Genomic DNA, 24,953 nt, shown 5'->3' with positions numbered 1-24,953 from the left:
TGGGTTGAGCATTAAGATTTAAAATAAGTATCTCGGGGACTCTCCAAAACCAAACAATCGAACCAAACCAAGCCGGGGTTCAGTTTTTGCCCCATCACTTACAACCCAGGTCAAATCAAATGACAACCTGGAGTTTCAAGTTTGCTCTATCTGTACATATGAAATAAATATCCTCAACACAGGTGCAGTGCAGCATTCCTGAAGAGATCAAGTAATACACATGGCAATGTTTTCAGAATTATGAACTACTATGTAAGTACACTACCAATTACTTCAGCTTTGTGGATTATCACCAGAGGTACACCTCACACACCTTTTTACGATGCCCTTTGCTGATGCATCCCATGTGGTAAAGATATTGTATGTCAACACTTCTGTAAAAATTCAGGCAACAGAGTTCCTGTCTGGAGCACACCTGCCAGTCACACATTTTTTGTCGGGATGTCAAAATCGAGGACCTCTATTCTATGGACACCACCAGAGAAGGACAAAATCTATCGGCTTCTTTCCCAGGTGACAGAAATACTCTGTAAGGTTTTCTGCTTCCGTGACTGACACACGTGCTGACTGTCCGTCTGCAAAAAGACTGTTCTATCCCCTTGTAACCGCTTGCTGTTTTCTGACTACACCATGACACGTTTTCAAGTTGTTAACAAGGTGGGAGGGCGGGTGCAAGACCTTCTTACATTCAGAGCACTCCAAGGGTCTCTCTCCAGGAGAAAGCCTAAGAGGTTGAGAATGTTCCGACTGGACGTGTTCCAACAGTAATGGCACTCCAGGGGCTTCTCTTGAGAATGGAGTTGGTAATGTTGAGCGAGGCAGGAGGGTCGGCTGAAACACTTCCCACACAGCTGGCACTGGTAAGGCCTCTCCTGAGCGTGAATCCTGTAGTGCTGGATGAGGTGTGAACTTTGACGGAACCTTCTGCCACAGTCGCAACACTGACGGGCTCTTTTTCCAACGTAGTCGTGCTGCCGCTTATATCGAATCAAATACATCTTGTCTCGGGGTAACTCACGTGGCAGGGCTCTTGCGGCTTCGTGGGCTTTGAGATGCTGGAGACGATGCACGGCCTGGATGAAAGCTTCGCCGCGCTGGAGACGCTCATGGCAGTCCTGCCTCTGAACGCTCACGCGGCCGTAGACATCTGCACGCTGGGTCAAGGACTTCCCGTCCCAGTGAGTCTTCTGATGCCTGCTGAGGTGCGGCATGAGGTAGAAGGCCTCCCCACACCGTTTACATACAAAGGGCTTCTTCCCCGTGTGGATTTGCTGCTGCTTCTCCCGGCCTCGTCGGGTACTGAAGTCTCTCTCACAAAAGTCACATCTGTGGCGTTTGTTCTCTCGGAGGAAAAACGAGTTGTGGGCCAGCCGGGACCTGGTGCAGACTCCAAGAGTAGTGTGCTCCTGGGGACCCTTTCCTAGCAGACTCTCTGATGGTTTCTTAAGTTCTGAGCTTTTCTCTAGTTGATCACCCTCGTGGCTTCCTTCTTGAGCAAGGGTCTTGGGGTCCCTCGTTTTTGTGGGACTCAAAACTTCTGCCAGCTTGACCTGGCGCAACTCCAGCGGATCATCAGCACAAGACTCTCTCGTGTGGGCACACGAGGAGTCACCTGCCTCCAAATCCTCTATTCCTGCCCCCGAGGATGATTTCTCTACAGGCAGGCTTTGCTCTGGAGTTAGATCTTTGGTTTCAGATTGGTCCTCCCAACCTAAAAGAAATGTAAAAGGTCCTCTATTATTTTTCACTCAGAGAAAAACATCATTATAGTAGAAACAGAAGAAAGAGACCAAACATTACAGACGCGTTAGTACAGAGGTTTGAGAGTTGTCTGGGAACCTAAGGAGAGAGTGGGAGAAGGATGCAGAAGACAGTAAGCAAGGATAGGTGAGGGTGAGGCAGAAAAGACCATCTAGCAGGACTGAACATTGACAAAGATGCCAGAGGCACCGACAAGAGAACGAGAAGGAAACCAGAGAAAGAGGGGGGGACGGGGGTTTGGCTGCAACTTCCAGACCATGCTTGGTACATCACTGCTGTTTGGAGGAACTAGTATAACTGTGGCCATAAAGGGATTCTATTGTCAGGTCAATCCGGGAGATACCGTACGATGCAAGTCAGCTTTCACTCTTGTAGGACTCTTCAGATCCCTTAACCAGCATCTCAGATCTCAAAGAGGGGAAATGTAAGAGGTAGCATTTCTCGAACTGATCTTGTTAGGCAACAGTTTTTGTGTTTTTTTGTAAAGAACCCCTATTATCATAATGCTGTAGGACTATTGGGGAAACACTGGAGTACCCCGGTCAACACCTTCTCACTCAGAATAAAGCAAGAGAATTCCAGCTCTTTTCTTGGCTCCCAATCTCTCGTTTTACCCATTCAATTCAACATTTATTAAACGCTGATTCTGAGCAAAGCGTTATCCACCTGCATGTTCATAAGTCTGTATAGAGACTCTAATCAGGCTATAAATGTACAAAAGGAGAGTTTGGGGAATTTCGTTTGGGAACAGAAAAAGATCAGGCAGGGGAAGGCATTAGGGCTCAGCAAGCACTGAAATGGGCGGCAAGCTTATTCTGAGCAGACACTGACTGTGAAAGTACACAGTCCTGGGGAGCGGCAGTGCAGGGTTCTACTAGGAGTATCTATGAGAGATGAAGCTGGATGTGACTTTTGGGCCAGACTGGGACGGATTTAAACGTTTTGCTAGAAGTCTGGATTTCCTTTTGGGAGTGGTAAGAACCTGATGTGTGCTTTATAAAGTCAACTCCCTGAGGGCTGGAAAGAGCAGTGGTATCACACCAAGGTTTTCGCTTGTCTCAGTGACAGAGGAAAGACCTCTGATTTCTAGCTGTCAGGGGAAAGGCACAAATGAATGCAGGGGCTTGAACATTAGAGGATAGGGAAACTGGCCTCCCTGGAGCTGAGCAGGAGAGGAAGAGATGAGCTTCAGAGAGGAGAGAAAAGAAGTACTGAGTGAGCATGATGTGGCGAGGCCACACGAGCCCCTAAGGTGAAAGCACTTACCGGCCTTCTCCCTAAGCTGAGTGGGCTCTGAGGACCAGCTCCCAGCCCCTGCTCACTGAGCAGGGTTGTCTCCCCCAAGATTCCGGTCTCACTGCTCACCTTGACATGTCACTGCACTCCCGTCTTCCTCCCTAGCATGTGACTCCTCCTCTTCCAGCTGTGAGATAATGTCAGGTTTAGGGAACTGGTACCCTGTTGAAGAAGGAGACTGATAACTTGGGGGTTCTGTCCTGTACCCTCAGGAACTCCCAGCCTGCTTTCTAAAGGCTCTGAGATAACAGGCAAGTGCAAATTTACACACAAGAAAAATCAAGCCTGTTTCCAAAGATTCTGCCACTAGGGACATATGCCAATGTCTGGAAACAATTTTGGTCATCACAGCTTACCGAGGGAGACCAGGTTCCTGTAATTTTCCAGCATCACCTCCCGGTAGAGCTTCCTCTGAGAAGCACTGAGGTAGGGTAATTCCTCTGGACTGAAGTCCACAGCCACATCCTCGAAAGTCATCAATTCCTGAAATACCAGATATACTCCTAAATGATTGAAATCTGGAATTATCCCAAAGAGGGGGAAAGGTGCCTGATAAGAGGGGACTGACCATGAAGCACACATTCAGACAAGCAGAAAGACTCTAACGCAAAGGTTTCAGGGACCTACAAGGGTTTCTTTCCTTTAAGTCTTTCTCATTAAAACATTTTCTTCTCTGCAATCACCCTCTTGTTTCTTTCAGTCTTCTAACTTTAGAGAGGCTTTCAATGGCTAAGTCAAAGATCTCTCTTGGGAAACGTCACACTGCACTTGAAAATATGTGGGTTATTTTCCAATATCTTTTGGTATTAACTTCTAACATAATTCCACAGTCATAAGAGAACAGACTGTATATGATTTCAATGCCTTCAGGCCATGAAATTTTTGCACTTTATGTCCCTGGATACGTTCCAGGGTCTCCTAGTTTATAGTCTGTGGGAGCTTGAACAGAATTTGGATTCTCTTGTTGTGTGAAAACTATGTAAATCTGAAGTATGCTGAATTGGTTCATACTGCTTTTCAGATCTACTACAGACTTCTACTTTTATTCATTCCATTAATTTTTTGAGTTTGATATTGAAAGTCCAACTAAAAATTGTAATTTATCTACTTAAAAATAATGGTAATTTATAGTAGAACTTCCCCCATAGCTCCCTCATAGCTCAGTTGGTAAAGAATCTCCCTGCAATGCAGGGGACTCGGGTTTGATTCCTGGGTCGGGAAGACCCCTGGAGAAGGAAATGGCAACCCACTCCAGTATTCTTGCCTGGAGAATCCCATGGACAGAGGAGCCTGGCAGGCTACAGTCCATGCAGTCACAAGAAGTCGACATGACTTAGCGACTAAACCACCAACCACCACACAGTGGAACTATATGTAACTTTGTTCTGAACTCTCCAAGCCTCCTGTAAATGTGTTATCATAGTTTCATAATTTAAAACATAAAAAAGAAAGAGAAAAAAATAAGTATATCTTTCTTTTGTCCTGAAGTCTGAGAGAAGTGGGAATATTTCTAAGACAGCTCCTGCTGCGAACTTCTAGAGATCTGTGTTGGAGGAGAAAGATCCTTTTAAGTTCCTTAATAAAGAGAGAAAAAAATGCAAATAAAAGCTGAGCAGTATACCCCAATCCCAGGAAAAAGAGACAGCTGGGTTTACGTTCTGGTTCTCTCTTACAAGCTCTGTGAGTGTGGATAGGTTAAGCCTCAGTGACTCATCCACAAAACACAAACAGCTCATAAATATGCAGAGATGGCCAATCTTATTATAATAAGAAAATGCATTTCAAAATGACAAAGTATGACTTTATACCGATTCAACTGACAAAAATTAAGACGTTTGACAATACCAAATAGTGTCGAGAAGGGGAACTCTTGGTGGTGGTGGTGTAGTTGCTCAGTCGTGCCTGACTCAACATTTTGAGACCCATCCACTGTAGCCAAGCTCTTTTCTCCACGGGATTTCCAAGGCAAGAATACTAGACAGCGGGTTCCCATTTCTTTTCCAGGGGATCTTTCTGACCAAGGATTGAACCTCCATCTCCTGCGTTGCAGGCAGATTCTTTACTGACTGAGCCACCTAGGAAACCTTAGAATGTGGACTTTTGAGACCTCTTAAAAGATGCTAAAAGTGAAGTTGCTCAGTTGTGTGTGACTCTTTGCGATCCGATCGACTGCAGCCTACCAGGCTCCTCCATCCATGGAATTTGCCAGACAAGAGTACTGGAGTGGGTCACCATTTCCTTCTCCAGGGGATCTTCTCGATCCAAGGATTGAACCCCGGTCTCCCGCGTTGCAGGCAGATGCTTCGTCATCTGAGCCACCAGGGAAATGTAAATTGGTAAACCACTTTGGGGTCCAGAAATATACCTATTCCTAGGTATATCTGCTCATGTGTACTGTCTTACAACCTCCAAAATCTAGGAAAGACCCAAACACTCATTTATGGTAGAAGAGATAAATGTATGATGATATTGGGGCTCCCCTGGTGGCTCAGAGGGTAAAGAATCTGCCTGCAATGCAGGAGACCCGGGTTCAATCCCTGAGTCAACAAGATCCCATGGAAGAAGGAATGGCAACCCACTCTAGTATTCTCGCCTAGAGAATTCCATGGACATAGGAGACTGGCGGGCTACAGTCCCTGCGGTTGCAACGAGTCAGACACAACTGAGCGACTCAGTTCCGTTCAGTTCAGTTCAGATCACTCACTCAGTCGTGTCCGACTCTTTACGACCCCATGAACTGCAGCACGCCAGGCCTCCCTGTCCATCACCAGCTCCCGGAGTTTACCCAAACTCATGTCCATGGAGAAGGTGATGCCATCCAACCATCTCATCCTCTGTCGTCCCCTTCTCCTCCTGCCCTCAATCTTTCCCAGAAACAGGGTCTTTTCCAGTGTGTCAGCTCTTTGCATCAGGTGGCCAAAGGACTGGGGTTTCAGCCTCAACACCAGTCCTCCCAGTGAACACCCAGGACTGATCTCCTTTAGGATGGACTGGATGGATCTCCCTGCCGTCCAAGGGACTCTCAAGAGTCTTCTCCAACACCACAGTTCAAAAACACCCATTCTTCGGCACTTGGCTTTCTTTACAGTCAACTCTCACATCCACACATGACTACTGGAAAAACCATAGCCTTGACTAGATGGACCTCTGCTGACAAAGGAACATCTCTGCTTTTCAATACGCTGTCTAGGTTGGTCACAACCTTCCTTCCAAGGAGTAAGTGTCTTTTAATTTCATGGCTGCAATCACCACCTGCAGTGATTGGGGAGCCCCCCAAAATGAAGTCAGCCACTGTTTCCACTCTTTCCCCATCTATTTGCCATGACGTGATGGCCCCAGACGCCATGGTCACTGGGCGACTAACACACAGTAGTTAAAAAAAAAAGAAAGAAAGAAAGAAAGACGAAAAGTCTTATTACTACATCTTTTTCACTCAGGGATCTAGAAGACAACCACCACCTTCCCTCAGGAAACCTGAAGTCCTTCCTTGTTTGTGGTCTCTTTCCAAGAGTACCTTTCCCTATTCTATAATTTCTTTCTCATACCGTAGCAAGCCCTTTCCCTTCTCTTGACTTTCAGCTCCATCAAAGGCTGTGTCTTTGACCAAGTTTAAAAATTCTGTGGGACCACATGCCCTATGTCCACTGGAGGTGGTGTTAACAGCCACGATTAATAAGATGACAAGACTCTGGAGCCAGCCATGGAAGTCTGAATCCTGACTGCCAATTACTATTAATAATTGTGGACCACAGGCAAGTTGGGCTTCCCTGGTGGCTCAGACGTAATCCCTTGGAGAAAGAAATGACAACCCACTCCGGTCTTTTTGCATGGAGAATTCCACTGGCAAGGAGCCTGGCAGGCTACAGTCCATGGGGTCAAAACGTCAGACAAGACTGAATGACTAACACGTTCACGGGTAAGTTATTCAGCCTCCCCGTGCCTCTCTCTTCTCATCTCTGGAAGGAGGGTAATACCTATCTCAAGAACTACTAAGAGAGGTAAAGCACTATTATAACATATTTAGAATGTAGTACATTTTAACTGTCCAACATGTTTACTATTAGCATCTTCAAAATCCTTTTAATGAATGCAGGTGCACAAAACTGGACTGATCATAATCCTTGATATATCACCATTCAGCCATGCATGACCCTCATGTTTATTTCAAATTTACTTCTTTATATTTTTCAAAGTAATCAACCCATCCCACTGGTCCACATCCCCATCTTGTTCCCTTGCCTTTCTCTCCTTGTCTCTCTATATATACGTATATATAAATGTATAAATATATATACACACACACACACACACACACACACACACACACACAAAGCTTTGATTTAGTATCAATTTCATTCAAAGGCCTATCAGGAGTGAATAGCTTTCTTTTATCATCAGTGAGATGGCCTTAGTTACAATCGAGTAACTGTGAGTTTCTAAGAGACCAGTCAAATTTTGACAATTTAAATTTCAGGCCTCCTATCTCTCACACTGCATGCCCTCTTTTTTTTTTTTTTTTTTTTTTTGACTGTGTATTGTTTTGTGTTGACACTAAGGTTTAGGCTCAAAATGAAACGTGGAGGGGTGGGGAACAAAGCAGAGCGAAGGCATACTCTCCGAAAATAGGATGAAAAGCAAAAGCCAAATCTCAAGTTTCTTTCATGTCACATAGGATTAGGCAGATTAGACTGGCGAGTATAAAATTCATTCATTCATTCACTGAACAAGTTTTCACTTACCTCCCTCTTACATGCCAGGCATACAGCAAATATTCAAAAAGTCCCTTCTCTCACCTTCCTCCTCACATGCTTGGATCAAGTCTGCCACCAGGTCACCTGCTTCCTTGCTGCTCTTGGGCTGCTTTGACCTCGCTGATGTCTGAACCTCCCCTGGCAACGTGTTCAGAAACTACTCCAGCACCAGCTGCTCCATCATCTGCTCCGTGGTGCGGCTCTTTGGCTGCAGCCATCGCCAGCAGAGCTCCTGGATTTGGCTCACAGCTTGGTGAGGTCCTGTAACCGACAGGGACTGAAGATAGCTAAAGTTTTGATGAGAAACTCTTGGAGCCTCTGGGTTTCTTATGGGGGTGGTTTCTGGAGTTTTTTCTTGATCACGTGGATGAAGGAGCTGGGGATTCCTCGAGATATCCAAAACCTCTTTCACGTGGAGCATTTTTACAGCTTGACCCTTCAAAGGAGGGGGATACTCTAAAAGGCAGGCTGCTTCAAAGCACACTGTTGGGGAAGATGGTGGGCTGAGTTTTATCAGATGAAGAAGAGAGTCAGAAACCTTAGGATCTGCAGAAATTACACAGAGAGACTCACAAATGGCTTGCACAGTTTAACTGGACAGTAGAGGTTATGTGAGTCAAAGGAAGTTAGCTCATTTCACACAAATGCCTAAGTGAATATTCACACAGATTTGCACATTTACAGACTGGTTGTTGCCTCAGTCACCATGTCAGGTCTAGAACATCCACAGACACGGGCTACCAAAATCTCAGAAATGGCACTGAAGGGAAGAGACTTGAACCCCAAACCATAACGAACTGAACGAATTCATGAACCACCTAAGAAGATCCTTTTAAACATGAGTTAATACAAAACGAGGAAAGATCGTTACAATACATTCATCCTACAAAGGACTGCACCCCTATGCAAAACATATAAAGAAATCAAACAAGTCTGTAACAAAAAGGCAGAGATCACTTAAATATGCAAATTTATTTTCTTATTTCTTTATTTAAACATTTTAACTCTTTCGCTAGAAGTTAGACTGGGATAACATATGAGAAGACTGTAATTTTTTCTTAATACCTTTCTGCCTACCATCAATTTAAAATTTGCTATTACTTCCTTTTTTTGGATGTACGATACCCCCACTGAATTTCCATCTCTACAGGCTGCAGCGTAAGATTCTGAGAAAGGAGCAGCAGAAATGACTGTGAAATCCTGGCAGCCTGCTTCTCTAGGCTAGCCAGGTCCCAAGCTAGAGCAGAGAGTCACAATCCCTTCTCCTCCCCCAGAGAGGGAAAAGAAGGCATAAAAGCAGCTAATGTTAAATACTTGAAAAGAAAAAACAGCCAAAGAATCCCTAAAAAACATGAGTGGTGGTGGGTTCCTTGATTTCAGAGTAGGGAAGAAAGTTCAGAGAAATGGGGATGAGTGCTGGGAGAAGGGAGTGGAGGCCAAGAGATTGCAGGTGAGCAGATGCTGTGTGAGGAGGAAGCAGGGACTGAAGGGAGCCACCAAAAGAGAAGTGCTGAGGGATGGGGAAAGGAGTAAAGCAAGGCCAGGCAGAATGCAGAGCTGGACCAGAGGAGGAGGAGGGGGGCAAGGTAAAGAGGAAGAACCAGTCTGGGCTAGGAGAGGGGTCCAGGGAGTAGGCACCCAGAGAGGAGGGGTGGGACTGAGGCAAAGGAGGAGCAGAAAGGAGAGGCAGAACTAAGGAGAGGAAGGGGGCCAGGACTGAGCGAAAGGATATAGAGAGGAGAGGTGTGATGGAGGGAGGAGGTCTGAGGCAAGAGGGGCAGGAAGGAGGGACCAGGGCCAAGGCAGAAGTGGGGGACGGCAGGAAGGCTGCGGGAAGGAAAGGGCTGGGAGAGGAGAGGTGGGCCACTGCCAGGGGGAAAACACGGAGGCAGGTGGGACAGGAGGTACAGGGGGAGCTGAAGGAAGGAGCTCCTCTGCCATAAAGGGAGTGGAGCTCGGAGAGAGGCAGGAGCAGGACAGAGGGGAGGGATAATGGCAGGGCCAAGACTGAGGGCACTGTCTTGAGGGGAGAGGAGGGGTCCTAAGGAAAAAGGGGCGTTTGAATGTGGGGGAGGCTGGGGGGAGGGGGCAGGGGGTCTGGAGAGGAACGGGGGTCTTCAAAGGCGAAGAAGGGTGGTTCTGGTGGGGGACAGCGAGAGTGGGGTCCTAGAAGAAGAGGGCTGAGGGGCATCCTCGAAGGGGAGGGTGGAGGTCCTCATGGAGGAAGGAGGGTGTTCTGAGGGGAAGGCAGGGGGTCTTTGAGGGGGTGAACTGGGGGGATCCTCCAAACGGAGGGGGGGACGGGAAGGGAAGGGAAGGGAGGGGGTCCTCGAGGGGGAAGGAGGGTTTTCTAGGGCGGGAGTCCTTGAGGAGGCCAACAGGTGCGTCTGAAGGGGAAGGCCCGTGGGGTCCTCGAAGGGGAGGGCAGGGATCCGAGAGGAGGACGGGGAGGGTCCTCAGGGACCAAGGAACGCGCGTTCTTGGGGGTGAGAGCGGAGAGGCCCTAAAAAGGGAGGGTCTGTGGGGGTCCTGGGGCGGGGAGGAAGAGGTGCTCGACGCGGGAGGAGGAGGGCGGGCGGAAGGCCTTCCGGCCGGGGAAGCATTGGCAGGAAGCCGGGGCGTGAACAACAGGGAGGCCGCCGCGTCCCCCTCAGAGCTGACTTCGCCCGCGCGGCCTCCCGCACCCCTTCCCCTCAGGGCCGCTACTTCGCGCCTCCCTTCCCGTCGACTTCCCCGCGAAGAGGAGCGTCTGCCCCGGCGTCCCTGAGGGGACGCCCGCGCCTCCCTGCCCGCGAGCCGGGCCCTCACCCCCAGGGCCCCTCCCTCGCGTCCGGGCCCTGGCCGCCGCGCTCACCTCGCAGACGGACACCCTCGCCTGACCGAACCTCTGCACCTCGGACTTGCAGCGCAAACCCGCCAGGCAGGCGCTACCAGCGGTCTGCGCATGCGCCCTGTGGGACGGCCGGTGCAGAAAACGCAGGCCGCTTCTGGCCGGCTCCGCTGGGCGGGCCCGCGAGGACCACGGGGCCTAAGAGAGGGCTGGGAGGGGCCGGAGGACTACTTCCTTTAGATGCTTTACGAGTGTTGGCAGTAGTTAGCACGTGGTTTAAAACGGTTTCAAAATAAACAGTATGCAGTGAAAAGCCTTCTCACTTTGTGTGTGCCACCGACCGAATTCTCATGCTATAAAACCGCGGAACACTCAGGTGACCGGTGTAATTAGTTGAATATGTATGAGTAATTATATTGAATAATTATGAAAGCGTGAACATGTTTTCAGTGTCCTTCCACAGTGTCTTTATGTACATGTAAATAGAGATATGTGCGTATATACGTATGTGCGTTATACACACATACATGTCGTCATCATTGATACGTATTGTAAATAGCTATACTATAAATTGGGTAGATATTTATCTGTAATAGACATAAATATTTTAAAATATAAAATGTATTTTCTAAATAAGAAGTGTGACGGTGTAACACAACCTATAATGTGACACAATGTGGTATATACTGTAGCTTAAAATGTGTACTTAAGTAATATACATACTTCCTTGATAGTGATGTAAGGCTTCCCTGGAAGGTCAGGTGGTAAAGAATCCGCCTGCAATGCCGGAGACGCTGCTGGTTCGATTCCTGGGTCAGGAAGTCCCGCTGAGGAGGGATAGGCTACCCACTCCAGTGTTCTTGGGATTCCCTTGTGGCTCATTCTTGGGATTCCCTTGTGGCTCAGCTGGTAAAAAACCAACCCGCAATGCAGGCAGACCTGGGTTCGATCCCTGGGTAGGAAAGCTCCCCTGGAGACGGGAACGGCTATCCACTCCAGTATTCGTACCTGGAGAATTTCATGGACTGTCGAGTCCATGGGGTCTCAAAGAGTCAGACACGACTGACCAACTATAACACGTATATCATGATGACACACAGATTCATATTATATGTAAGTATATGTTTGTACAAATAGAGTATAAATATTTTTAGTTTGCAAAAATACTCATAGTCTCATTTCCTACCTTTTTTATACAAAAGGTGGCAGACTGTACCCATTGTTCTATGCCTTCATTTTTTCCTGTCTCAGAGACCTTTTCATATCAGTACAAAGAGAATTTGCCTACTGTTTTTGAACAGGTGTTTGAATTCTGTTGTACTGTTGTTGTGACTTGATTTATTTACCCCATTCCTGACTACTGGGTGGTTGAGTTGTTGTCAGCCCTTTGCTACCAGTATTCTGTGCAAAACTAGGAGCTTCATCAGTTCTGCTGCTGTGTAAACCTTCCGGGAAGATAAATCCCCTGCAGTGGAATTGTTGAGCCACAGTGCACATGTGTGTGTGTCATTCTGACAGATTTCTAAGCTGCCTTCCATAGACGCTTGCATATCAGACCCCCACCGGCCTGTGTGAGCAAACCTGCATTCTCAGTGTTATAGGATGCTTTTTCAGTTTTTCCAAAACTAGGGTTGAGAAATCTTTCAGGAGCAAGGTAGAATATGTTTTCCTGTGTTGAGGAGCCATTTGTGTTTAACTAAAGAACATTTATCAGGGCCTCGAGATATGTAGGGAAAGTATAGTGAAAGGTGCAATAAGTATTTTAGGCATTGTGATGTTGATTATGATGATGATGACATAATGGTTAATATTCTTGACACTGGCCTTATACCTGTGACAAAAATTAACTCAAAATGGATCAGACACCCAAATGTAAAACCAAAACTAGAAAACTCCAGGAAGAGAACTTAAGAGAAAACCTGTGACCTGAGATTTGGTGATGACATTTTAGGTATACACGTGCAGCTCACAAACCCCTGGTGGTGTGGGGGATTCCCCAGAAGTGCCTTTCTATGTATCGTACCTGAAAACCTGCAATTTGGAGGTCATTCAAACTCTCTGAGCCTCAGTCTGCCCTTCTAGACTAAAAGGACAGCAAGTTACTAAATGTAAGGATTAAAATATGTAGAGGTGGAAAATCTTTTCTTCCACGTGCTGAGGGTCGCTGGGTGGGTCTGAAAATGAATCAACAAAGACAGATTAACAGGAGACAAGCTTACAACTTATTTTAATATGTTTTAAGTGACACAGGAGCCTTCCTAAGGAAATGAAGGCCTAAAGAAACAGACCTGGGTATTTCAAATTAGGTTTGATGAGGTATGGACAGTTGTGGAAGAATATGATCGGTTAAGGAATAAGCGGTGAGTGTAATAAGCTGGCAGAAACTTAGCAAGGCCTGTGTGTTAGGCTTCCTCTTGGAAGTGTGCCTCACCCTTTGGAGCTAAGAATGCTCCTTTCCTCCTGCTATAGGGAGGGTACCTCTCCCATGAGGGGATTATGGCTTGTTTCATGGAAGAAGGGGGAAGGGGAAGTGAGAGTGAACCTCTTCCTTCTGCTGTTTTCTCAAACTGCTTCACCTTCAATATGGCAGGTGCCATAGTTTGGGGTGAGGTATCCTGAACCCCATCACATGTCAAATGATTAAAGTGGTGTCTGAGATCTATACAGGCGGTTTATATATGTTGGCTACAATTTTATTAGAAGACTCTTGAGAGTCCCTTAGACTGCAAGGCGATCAAAGCAATCAATCCTAAAGGAAATCAACTCTGAATATTGATTGGGAGGACTGACATTGCAGCTGAAGCTCCAATACTTTGGCCACCTGATGCGAAGAGTGGACTCCTTGGGAAAGACCTGAGGCTGGGAAAGACTGAAGGCAAGAGAAGAAGGAGGCAGCAGAGGATGAGATGGTTGGATGGCATCACCGACACAATGGACATGGGTTTGAGCAAAGTTTGGGAGATGGCAAAGGAGAGGGAAGCCTGGCATGCTGCAGTCCGTGGGGTAGCAAAGAAGTGGACGTGACTTGCTGACGAACAACCACAGCAACCTAAAAAGTAAGAAATAACAGTGGTTGAGGGAGGAATGGAGATAAGGGGGAAGCAACAAGGGCGTTCCCAACAGGGATCGCTGATTCTGGATTAGAAGTCAGTGAGGAGTTAACACAGCTTGGGGTCCAGAGGGAGAGTAGGTCAACAGCCCAGCTTGGAATGTCCCAGGGAGTCATGCACTAAATGTCAGACTCGATGCAAAGCTCTCTGTTGTGTACATTTCCGTCTAATTAAAGAAGCAGACATTTTTTCTCAGAATCCACATGAAATATCCAGAGGTCAGGAGACTCCCACCTCTAAGTCACACACATACCTTAAGTGCACGTCAACTTCTCGGAAATTCATATGTTGTTCTGGATCTTGTTTTTCTCCATTGTTCTTATTTTCTAGGCTGAAGGTAACTCACGAATATTTTCTTATGTGTGGGTGTCTTGTCCAGGGTGCCTGCCAGGGGCACGACACGAAGTCAGGTGTGAAAGAGCTGTATGTTCAACTTATGGTTGCTGAGGGGAAGGATGCAGGGAAGGGATGGTTAGGGAGTGTGGGACAGACACGTACACATGGCTGTATTTAAAATGGAGAACCAACAAGGACCTGCTGTAAAGCACAGGGAATTCTGCTCTGTGTTCAGTGGCAGCCTGGATGTGAGGGGAGTTTGGGGGAGAACGGATACATGTGTATCTGTGGCTGAGTCCCTTCGCTGTCCGCCTGAAACTATCACAGCGTTGTTAATTGGCTATACTCCAATATAAAATAAAAAGTTAAAAACTTTCGGTTCAATTTATTAGCAGCACCTCTTAAGAGATCATACGTAGGAGATTACACTGTCTTAAATGGTTTTCTAACTCCTTATGTTAAAATCAGAGCAGCAAGAGTAGATAAAGGGATTATATATTCATACATATTTAAGATGTCACAATATGTAATCATATAAAAGCAATTTATGCACATTTGAATCTTGATTTTTATTTGCTGCAAGAAAATATTATTAAGACAAAAAGGAAAATCATCCCCCTGAACATGGTATTACCCCTGTGGTTCTTGCTCCCATGCAAATATTTTACTCAGTCATCATACCTTTATACAGCTTAAAAAAAAAAATACTTTTTCTTTTGTACTGAGGTATAGCCAGTTAACAATGTTGTGACAGTTTCAGGTAAACAGCGAAGGGACTCAGCCGTATGTATATATTTATCCATTCTCCCCCAAATTCCCCTCCCATCCAGGCTGCCACGTAACATTGAGCAAAGTTTCCTGTGCTATACAGTAGGACTTTGTTGGTTATCTGTAAGTTTATCCATAAGAACAAACCATAAGTTTGTTCTGTGAGAGTCTTTCTGTGTTGTAACTTCATTTATATAATTTAATTTTAGGCTCCACATATGAGGGATGCCATATGAAATTTCTCCTTCTCTGTCTGATTTACTTCACTCGTTATGACAATGTCTAGGTCCATCCATGTTTTTTAAGCCACATTAAAAAAACCAAACCAAACAAAAAAACACCAACCTGGTTCACTCCAAAATTCCAGGCCTTCCTACCTAGAACTTCCATCTAGGTCCTTTGCCTAGAAAAAAAGACCATCACTCTCTTCAGTGGACCAACGCTTAACAGAAGAAGATCCAGATATTGCAGGAGGAGAAGGAGGTGACAGTGGATGAGGGGGTTGAATGTTATCATCGACTGAACAGACATGAGTTTGAGCAAACTCTGGGAGATAGTGAAGGACAGGGAAGCCTGGCGTGCTGCAGTCTATGGGGTTGCAAAGAGTCAGACACGAATTAATGACTGAACAACAGATATAAGGGAAAACTCACAGAGTCACCTGAGGGTGCTGTGATGGCAAAGGGGCTCAAAGGGCCCGTGCTTGGTACCGAGCACTGGTCCAAAGTAGACTCCAGGTGAACTCAGGTGTGCTTTTCGGATATCCTGCTGTGTATGCCAAGCAGCACCAATGAAAATAATTGCAGTCTACAATAAGACAGAATGTGGTCCACTGGAGAAAGGCATGGCACACCACTTCAGTATTCTTGCCTTGAGAACCCCGTGAACAGTATGAAAAGGCAAAAAGATAGGACACTGAAAGATGAACTCCCCAGGTCAGTAGGTGCCCAATATGGTACTGGAGATCAGTGGAGAAATAACTCCAGAATGAATGATAGGATGGAGCCAAAGCAGAAACGATACCCAGCTGTGGATGTGACTGGTGATAGACGCAAAGTCCGATGCTGTAAAGAGCAATATTGCATAGGAACCTGGAATGTTAGGTCCATGAATCAAGGCATATTGGAAGTGGTCAAACAGGAGATGGCAAGAGTGAACGTTGACATTCTAGGAATCAGCGAACTAAGATGGACTGGAACGGGTGAATTTAACTCAGACGACCATTATAGCTACTAGTGTGGGCAAGAATCCCTTAGAAGAAATGGAATAGCCATCATGGTCAACAAAAGGGTCCGAAAGGCAGTACTTGGATGCAGTCTCAAAAACTATAGAATGATCTCTGTTCGTATCCAAGACAAACCACTCAATATCAAAGTAATCCAAGTCTATACCCCGACCAGTAATGCCAAAGAAGGTGAAGTTGAACAATTCTATGAAGACCAACAAGACCTTCTAGAACGAACACCCAAAAACGATGTCCTTTTCATTATAGGGGACTGGAATGCAAAAGTAGAAAGTCAAGAAACACCTGGCGTAACAGGCAAATTTGGCCTTGGAAAACAGAATGAAGAAGGACAAAGGCTAATAGAGTTTTGCCAAGAGAACGCACTGGTCATAGCAAACACCCTCTTCCAACAACACAGGAGAAGACTCTACACGTGGACGTCACCAGATGGTCAACACCGAAATCAGATTGATTATATTCTTTGCAGCCAAAGATGGAGAAGCTCTATACAGTCAGCAAAAACAAGACCGGGAGCAGACTGTGGCTCACATCATGAACTGCTTATTGCCAAATTCAGGCTTAAATTGAAGAAAGTAGGGAAAACCACTAGTCCATTCAGGTATGACCTAGATCGAATCCCTTATGAGTATACAGTAGAAGTGACAAATAGATTTAAGGGACTAGATCTGATAGACAGAGTGCCTGATGAACTATGGACAGGGGTTTGTGACATTGTACAGGAGACAGGGATCAAGACCATCCCCATGCAAAAGAAATGCTAAAAAGCAAAATGGCTGTCTGAGGAGGCCTAACAGATAGCTGGGAAGAGAAGAGAAGTGAAAAGCAAAGGAGAAAAGGAAAGATATTACCATCTGAATGCAGAGTTCCAAAGAATAGCAAAGAGAGATAAGAAAGCCTTCCTCAGTGATCAGTGCAAAGAAATAGAGGAAAACAACAGATTGGAAAGACTAGAGATCTCTTCAAGAAAATTAGAGATACCAAAGGAACATTTCATGCAACGATAGGCTCGAAAAAGACAGAAAAGGCATGGACCTAACAGAAGCAGAAGGTATTAAGAGGAGATGGCAAGAATACACAGAAGAACTCTACAAAAAAGATCTTCACAGCCCAGATGATCGTGATGGTGTGATCACTCACCTAGAGCCAGACATCCTGGAATGTGAAGTCAAGTGAGCCTTAGAAAGCATCACGACGAACAAAGCTAGTGGAGGTGATGGAATTCCAGTGGAGCTATTTCAAATCCTGAAAGATGATGCTGTGAAAAGTGCTGCACTCGATATGCCAGCAAATCTGGAAACCTCAGCAGTGGCCACAGGACTGAAAAAGGTCAGTTTCCGTTCCAATCCCACAGAAAGGCAATGCCAAAGAATGATCAACCTACCACGCAATAGCACTCATCTCACATGCTAGTAAAGTAATGCTCAAAATTATCCAAGCCAGGCTTCAGCAATACGTGAACCGCGAACTTCCAGATGTTGAAGGTGGTGTTAGAAAAGGCAGAGGAACCAGAGAGCAAATTGCCAACATCCGCTGGATCATCAAAAAAGCAAGAGAGTACCAAAAAACATCTGTTTCTGCTTTATGGACTATGCCAAAGCCTTTGACTGTGTGGATCACAATAAACTGTGGAAAATTCTGAAAGAGATGGGAATACCAGACCATCTGACCTGTCTCTTGAGAAACCTGTATGCAGATCAGGAAGCAACAGTTAGAACTGGACATGGAACAACAGACTGGTTCCGAATAGGAAAAGGAGAACGTCAAGGCTGTATATTGTCACCCTGCTTATTTAACTTCTATGCAGAGTACATCATGAGAAACGCTGGGCTGGAAGAAACACAAGCTGGAATCAAGATTTCCGGGAGAAATATCAATAACCTCAGATATGCGGATGACACCACCCTTATGGCAGAAAGTAAAGAAGAACTAAAGAGCCTCTTGATGAAGGTGAAGGAGGAGAGTGAAAAAGTTGGCTTAAAGCTCAACGTTCAGAAAACTAAGATCATGGCATCTGGTCCCATCACTCCATGGGAAATAGATGGGGAAAGAGTGGAAACAGTGTCAGACTTTACTTTTTTGGGCTCCAGAATCACTGCTGATGGTGACTGCAGCCATGAAATTAAAAGACGATTACTCCTTGGAAGGAAGGTTATGGCCAACCTTAGGAAACGATATTTAAATCCTCGTTGTCACTCTGCTGATGCAGTATCAGGGATTCAAGACTGAGGGGTCAAAGCGGCCAACTTGGTGATTCTGTTGCATGGGAGCCAGATCCCTCTTTGCTGTGGGGGTGGTCCTGTGCACTGCAGGAGGTTGACCAACATCCCCTGTCTCTACCCAAAAATGTCCCCAGATGGCGCCACAGATCCCTTTTAGGGGAGCATGGTCATCCTTGTCTGAATAACCACTGTTCTAGCTGAGATCCCCGTGAGTGGAGGCATGTAAGCCAGAGCTGTGAGACGGCAGGATGGAAATACTGCGGGCAGTGCTCGTGGAGAGGCAGTTCCTAAAATCTCATCCTACCCCCATGCCACTCAGCAGCCGAGCTGATGTCTCTCGTTGGCCGATGGCTCAAACCCAGGGTGTCTGCTCCCCTCCACGGCTTCAGATTGTGATGCTTCTTAAGTTATGTGTTTGCTTTTGGCTGCACTGGGTCTTCGTTGCTGCACAAGGGCCTTCTCGAGCTGCAGCGAACGGGGGCTATCCTGGGGTTGCGATGTGTGGCGTTCTCATGGCGGCGGCTTCTCTGTTGCATAGCACGGGCTCCAGGGTCCACAGGCTTCAGTAGTTACAGCACACGGGCTCAGCAGTCGTGGCTGGCGCACAGGCTCAGCTGCCCTGCAGCATGTGGAATCTTCCCAGACCAGGGATCGAACCTGGGCCCCCGGCATTGGCAGGCGGATTCTTCACCACTGGACCCCTAGGGAAGTCCCCAGTCGTGGTGTTTGCAGCAGGATTGTTATTTATATCCATGAAGAGGCCGTTCCACACAGTTCTGAGAAACACAGACTCACCCATTTGGAGAAAGCAGTAGAGACACAGGGTTTTACGTACCAGGCACGGTTCTCACAGTTACACCTGTACTAACTTTACTTAATCCTCATGATGATTCTCAGAGAAGGCAATGGCACCCCACTCCAGTACTCTTGCCTGGAAAATCCCATGGGCGGAGGAGCCTGGCGGGCTGCAGTCCACAGGGTCTCTAAGAGTCGGGCAGGACTGAGCGACTTCACTTTCACTTTTCACTTTCAGGCATTGGAGAAGGGAACGGCAACCCACTCCAGTGTTCTTGCCTGGAGAATCCCAGGGACGGGGGATCCTGGTAGGCTGCGGTCCGTGAGTTGGACACGACTGAGCGACTTAGCAGCAGCAGCAGGATGACAATTCTATGGTGGGTGAGGGGACATTGTTATTCCTACATGTTGCAGATAAAGAAGCCAAAGCACAGAGAGGTTAAGCAACTTGCCTAACGTCACACAGGTGGTACGTGGCTGGGCTAGGATTGAGCCTTGGAGGCGGGTATTTGACATGCACAGTGCCATTTCCCTTTCTTCTTCCCTCTGGTTGGTTAGGATCTTCCCAACCCAGGGAATGGACCCGAGTCTCTTTTGTCTTCCCGCGTTGGCAGGCAGGTTCTTCACCGCCACCTGAGAAGCCCTTGATAGTTGAGTTAACTGCCGAGTCAAGAAGTTTAAATAACAGCCTGGAATTTGGGTTCTCTTGAAAAGTATCAGAGAATCTGGCAGTGCTTGGTCCACCACCACCAGCTGGCAGGAGCTTGGAGCGGCCGCCTCATTGCAACAGATTCCGTTTCTCCAGAGCCCCCATCACTCCCTCTTCTATCAATCGGCTGGATTCACTAATTCACTAATACTTCACTGGATGTCTTTGCCCAGCCTCTGCAGATATTAGATTTTCAGACTTCCAGGGAAGACAAATCATGCGTGTGTGGTTTTGTCTGTCTGTTTCTTTTTGTTTGTTTTTTAGGAGCCTAGCCATACTAATCTTTAATTCAGTCCTGCCCATGTTACCGAGGATGGCTGATTTCAGTTTCCTTCCTGTGTGTGTGTGTGGGCATGCTCAGCGGCCTCCGACTTTTTGAGACCTCGAGGACCGTAGCCGCCAGGCTCCCCTGTCCAGGGGATTCTCCAGGTGAGAATACAGGAGTGGGTTGCCATTTCCTCCTCCAGGATTCTTCCCGACCCAGCGATCAAACCTGTATCTCCTGCACTGGCAGGCAGATGCTTTACCACTGGGCCACATGGGTAGCCCCAGGACAGGGGAGGGATCCAGAAACTCAGCCTCACAGGCTGATGTTCCCTCACAGGCCTCACATTTTCCTTGTGGCTTTTGCAAATAAAGAAGTTTTCACATATTGAGACCTAGGGAAGCCATTCCAGCTCATACATGGGTTAACCTGATACTACATCAGCAGAATGATAATGAGGATTTAAATACCGTTTCTTAAGACTGCTCCTTCCAATGCAGGGGTGCAGGTTCAGTCCCTGGTCGGGGAGATAAAATCCCATATGCCTTGTTACCAAAAAAAAAAGAAAAAAAGAAAAAAAAAACCATAAAAGAGAACCAATATTGTAAAACAAATCCAATAAAAAATTTAAAAAATGGTCCACATTTAAAAAAATCTTTAAAAGATAAATAGTGGTTCTTGAAAGCCAGATACCTACCTGAGTGAGTTCTTTTGCATATGACACACTTAATTCTCCCCACCACCCCAAGAGGCAGGACCCATTTTATCATTCCCCCTTTCACAGATAGAAAAACTGAGGCACAGAGGTTAAACAATTTGCCGAGGTTTCATACATGGTGCTGACGACGACTCCTGAGAGGCCCCTGAACACAAGGAGACAAAACCAGTCCATCCTAAAGGAAATAAACCCGGAATATTCATTGGAAGCTGATGAATGATGCTGAAGCTGACGCTCCAATACTTTGGTCACCTGATGCGAAGAACTGACTCGCTGGAAAAGACCCTGATGCTGGGAAAGGTTGAGGGCGGGAGGAGAAGGGGACAGCAGAGGGTGAGATGGTTGGATGGCATCACCGACTCAATGGACATAAGTTTGAGCAAACTCGGACTAACTAAAATAGCATCTTTTTGGCCTCCCTTATATGCATTGTACATCTGCTTCAATTATTTAGGAAAAGGGCACCTTCTAGGAAAAGGGACCTTTTTCCTAAAAGGTGCCTGGGGACCACCAGGACAAAAGCGAGGAAGGAGCGGCTCACGACCCCCGCACACCCCCGGTCCACACGGGTGCTCAGATCGAGCGGTTAAAACTGCCTGAAACAAGTTTGTTGTTATCAGGGTTGGAGGACTGGAAATTCTGGCCTCACACCCACTCTGTGAGCCTAACGTCCTGGCATCACTGTCTCCCTGGTGGGGGGTTCCACCTGGGCCCCCGCCCTCACCCCTCCCCTCCCCTACCTGGTCCCCGCCCGGGCCCAGGTCTTCCAGGAGGCCGGACGTGGGGTTGACAGGGGAAAACCATGTTATACTGCCAAGCTGCGGAGACACAAGGGCCTGGATGCCCGGGGGTGGGGGTAGGAAGGGCCGGGGGCTGGGGTCCCACCCTGCAGAATCACCAAATGCACAGTGACCCCCAGGCACGTGGTCACCCCTCTCCCAAACCCCCACACACTCATTGCTGCTCACAATGGCCTACTCACAAAACCCCCAAGATGGTGGCAAGTGACACTCTTTTGGAATGGGCACACACTTGCCGAAACACACCCCGCCTGGCCTGTGTGTTGAGGATGGTCCTTACCCTTAAGGACGGACTCTCATCAGACCTTAAACAAATGGATTCTCAGCACTAAAGCTGAGAAATGCTGTGGGCATTTGGGTAGCTGGCACTTTGGGACTATTATGAATGGACCAGTTAGGAACATTCTTTATACATATGCAGGTATATATGTAAGGTTTATATATATATATGATAGATTGGAAACACTGATGCTGAAGCTGAAGCTCCCATACTTTGGCCACATGATGTGAATAACTGACTCATTTGAAAAGACCCTGATGCTGGGAAAGATTGAAAGTGGGAGGAGAACAGGATGACAGAGGATGAGATGGTTGGATGGCATCATCAACTGGATGGACGTGACTTTGTGTCAACTCTGGGAGTTGGTGGTGGCCTGGGAGGCCTGGCATGCTACAGTCTGTGGGGTCGCGAAGAGTTGGACACGACTGTGTGACTGGACTCAACGGAACGGATATATACGTGAGTTAACCTATAGTTTTGCAGGCAGATTCTTTGTTGTCTGAGACCTGAGGGAAGCCTATATATACTGGCAGGCTGCAGTCCATAGGGTCACAAAGAGCAGACACGACCAAAGCGACAGCACATATATATATATATATGCGTTCATTTTTGTTTTTGTTGTATAGAAGTATAGTGGATTTACGATGTTGTATTAGTTTTGGGGGCACAGCAAAGTGATTCGGATAGAAATATGTATGATTTTTCAGATTGGTTTTCATTACAGGATATTAGATAGAGCTCCCTGGACTATGCAGCAGGACCTTATGTATTTTTGTATATAGCAGTTTGTATCTGCTAATCCCAAAGGCCTAATTTATCCCTTCCCCAACCCCTTTCCCTTTTGGTAATTTTACGTGTGTTTCCTATGTCTGTGAGTCTGTTTCTGGTTCCTAAGTCCATTTGTATGAGTTTCCATCTATAAGTTATATCATAAGGTATTTGTCTTTCTCTACCTGACTTCACTCAGTATGGTAATCTCTAGGTCTATCCATGTTGCTGCAAATGGCATCATTTCATTCTTTTTGATGGCTTAGTGATACTCCGTTGTGTATATGTACCACATCTTCTTCATCCGTTCGTCTGCTGATGGACTCTGTGGTTTCTTGCATGTCTTGGCTGTTGTAAACAGTGCTGCTCTGAACATAGGGATGCATGGATCTTTTCCAAGGAGAGTTTTCTTCAGATACGTGCCTGGGAGTGGGATTGCTGGCTCATACCATAGCTTTATTTTTAGTTTGTAAGGAACCTCCACACTGTTCTCTAGAGTGACGGCACCAGTTTATATTCCCACCAACAGTGTAAGAGGTGTCATGAAACATCTTCCTACACACCCTCTGTTAGCTTAATATGCATTTCTACTGGGAATATACCCAAGAACGGGGTTGTTGGGGTTGGACATGCACATGTGCAGTTATGCCAGCCACCAGTTTTCTCTTCTAAAGAGCAGCACCAATTCACACTTCCATAACAATGCACAAGAGTTCCAGGGGTTTCACCGCCTCACCAACTCTCCTGCTTTTGCTCTAATCAGTCTGAAGGATATGTGCTTGTACCCCTGGAGTCTGGTTTTTGATGGCAAAACTTTTGAAAGAAATTTCTCAAGATGAATAGATTATAAATATCTGCAAAATTAAAACTTCAAAAGTAGAAGGTAGAGAGAGAGAGGCTTTTTGTTTGTTTGTTTTAATGAATACACCTTGTTACGACTTGGGATTCTTGTGAAATGCATGTATTATCTTAAAGAGAAAACTCGCTCTACAATCTTCTAAATTGTTGAAGTGCTGAAGCTCACGGGTGATCATTTGACTTCTCAGAAATGAGTGGGTGCTTTCCTAAGTAACAGAGGGCTGGAAACTGGTGATAATCTTAAAGTCAGCCAGCACCAAAGAACTGTCATAAATATCTCATAAGCGGTGAAGTCAACAATACCTGCATACAAGGAAGAACTGGAAAAGATGCTGATTGAATCAACAACAGAAAAACCCCGGGGGAAGGGCACTGCAGGGGGAGGAAACAGCCGGTGCAAAGGCCCTCAGTCAGGGTTTCTGTTGCTTGCCACCAAAGGAGTCTGATACAGAGGCTTGTTGTTGTTGTTTAACTGCTAAGTCCTGTTGGCACAGTCTCTGGAGTCAGCCTCCTTGGATTTGAATCCTGGCTTGGCTCCTTATGATCTGTGTGACCTGAAGCAAGCGACAAGAACTCTGTGCCTCTGTTCTCTTATCTCAGAAAGAGACAGAATAACAGAATTGGCCACGTGGTCGTGAGTATTAAGGGGATCAACATGTGTAAAGACACTGGGTTGGTGCCTACTGCATGGTCAATACCCAAGAAAACTTCCTCATTCTAATTATCTGCATAAAAAAAAAAAGAGGGGAGGAGATTCTGGTCCACGGAGGAGAAATACATCTTGGGGGTTTGAGAGTAGGCCACTGTGAGCAGCAGTGAGTGTGTGGGCGTGCCTTGGGGGTCACTGTGTATCTGAAGATGACGCAGGGCGGGCCCCCAGGGCCCAGACATCAGTGCCACCCCCCCGACCCCCAGGCATCCAGGCCCTTGGGTCTCCGCGGCTCGGCAGTATAACACGGTTCTTGGTTCTTTCCTGTCAACCCCACCTGCCTCCTGGAAGACCTGGGCCCGGGCTGGGTCGAGGTCGGGGAGGGGAAGGGGCGCTGGGGGCGGGGGGCCCAGGTGGAACCCCCGCCAGGGAGACAGTATTCCAGGGACGCTGGGCTCACACAGCAGGTATGAGCGCAACATTTCCAACCCTCCAACCCTGTCAATGAAACCACAGCCAGCACTAGCACTTGCTCTCTGTTTTGGGCACTGTTGTAGCCACCCGATCTGAGTCCCTGTGGGCCGGGGCGGGGTCGGTGGTCTGGAGCCGCTCCTTCCGTGCTTTTGTCCAGGGTGTCCCCAGGCGGGTTTTCAGGGAACCCACCGCCCACACCGCCCCCGCGGGACGCCAGGAAGCGGCGCGGGGCCAGCCCGCCCCGACTCTGTGCCTCTGGGCAGCCCAGAGCCGAGTCGCTGCCGGGGCTCCGAAGGGTCTGCGCCATCCGGGCGAGCGCG

At 47.0% G+C, this 24,953-nt stretch overlaps 1 protein-coding gene across 1 annotated transcript; it reads right to left on the bottom strand.

Annotated features, from left to right (window-relative positions):
• Nucleotides 1-641: 641 nt before the first annotated feature.
• LOC145537570 (zinc finger imprinted 2-like) lies at nucleotides 642-24,940 on the bottom strand. The gene is made up of 6 exons (XM_081568265.1): nucleotides 24,823-24,940; nucleotides 24,497-24,553; nucleotides 10,515-10,808; nucleotides 3,414-3,575; nucleotides 3,127-3,219; nucleotides 642-1,711 (listed from the first exon to the last, which is right to left on the bottom strand). The coding sequence occupies exons 1-6, from the start codon at nucleotides 24,938-24,940 to the stop codon at nucleotides 642-644; spliced, it is 1,794 nt and encodes a 597-aa protein (XP_081424391.1).
• Nucleotides 24,941-24,953: the final 13 nt, after the last annotated feature.

Source organism: Giraffa tippelskirchi, chromosome Y (genome assembly GCF_054371585.1).
Source record: "Giraffa tippelskirchi isolate mGirTip1 chromosome Y, T2T-mGirTip1v1.2.pri, whole genome shotgun sequence".
Classification (NCBI taxonomy): domain Eukaryota; kingdom Metazoa; phylum Chordata; class Mammalia; order Artiodactyla; family Giraffidae; genus Giraffa; species Giraffa tippelskirchi.
The sequence above is the reverse complement of the archived record's forward strand: the minus strand, read 5'-3'. Positions and strand labels throughout refer to the sequence as shown.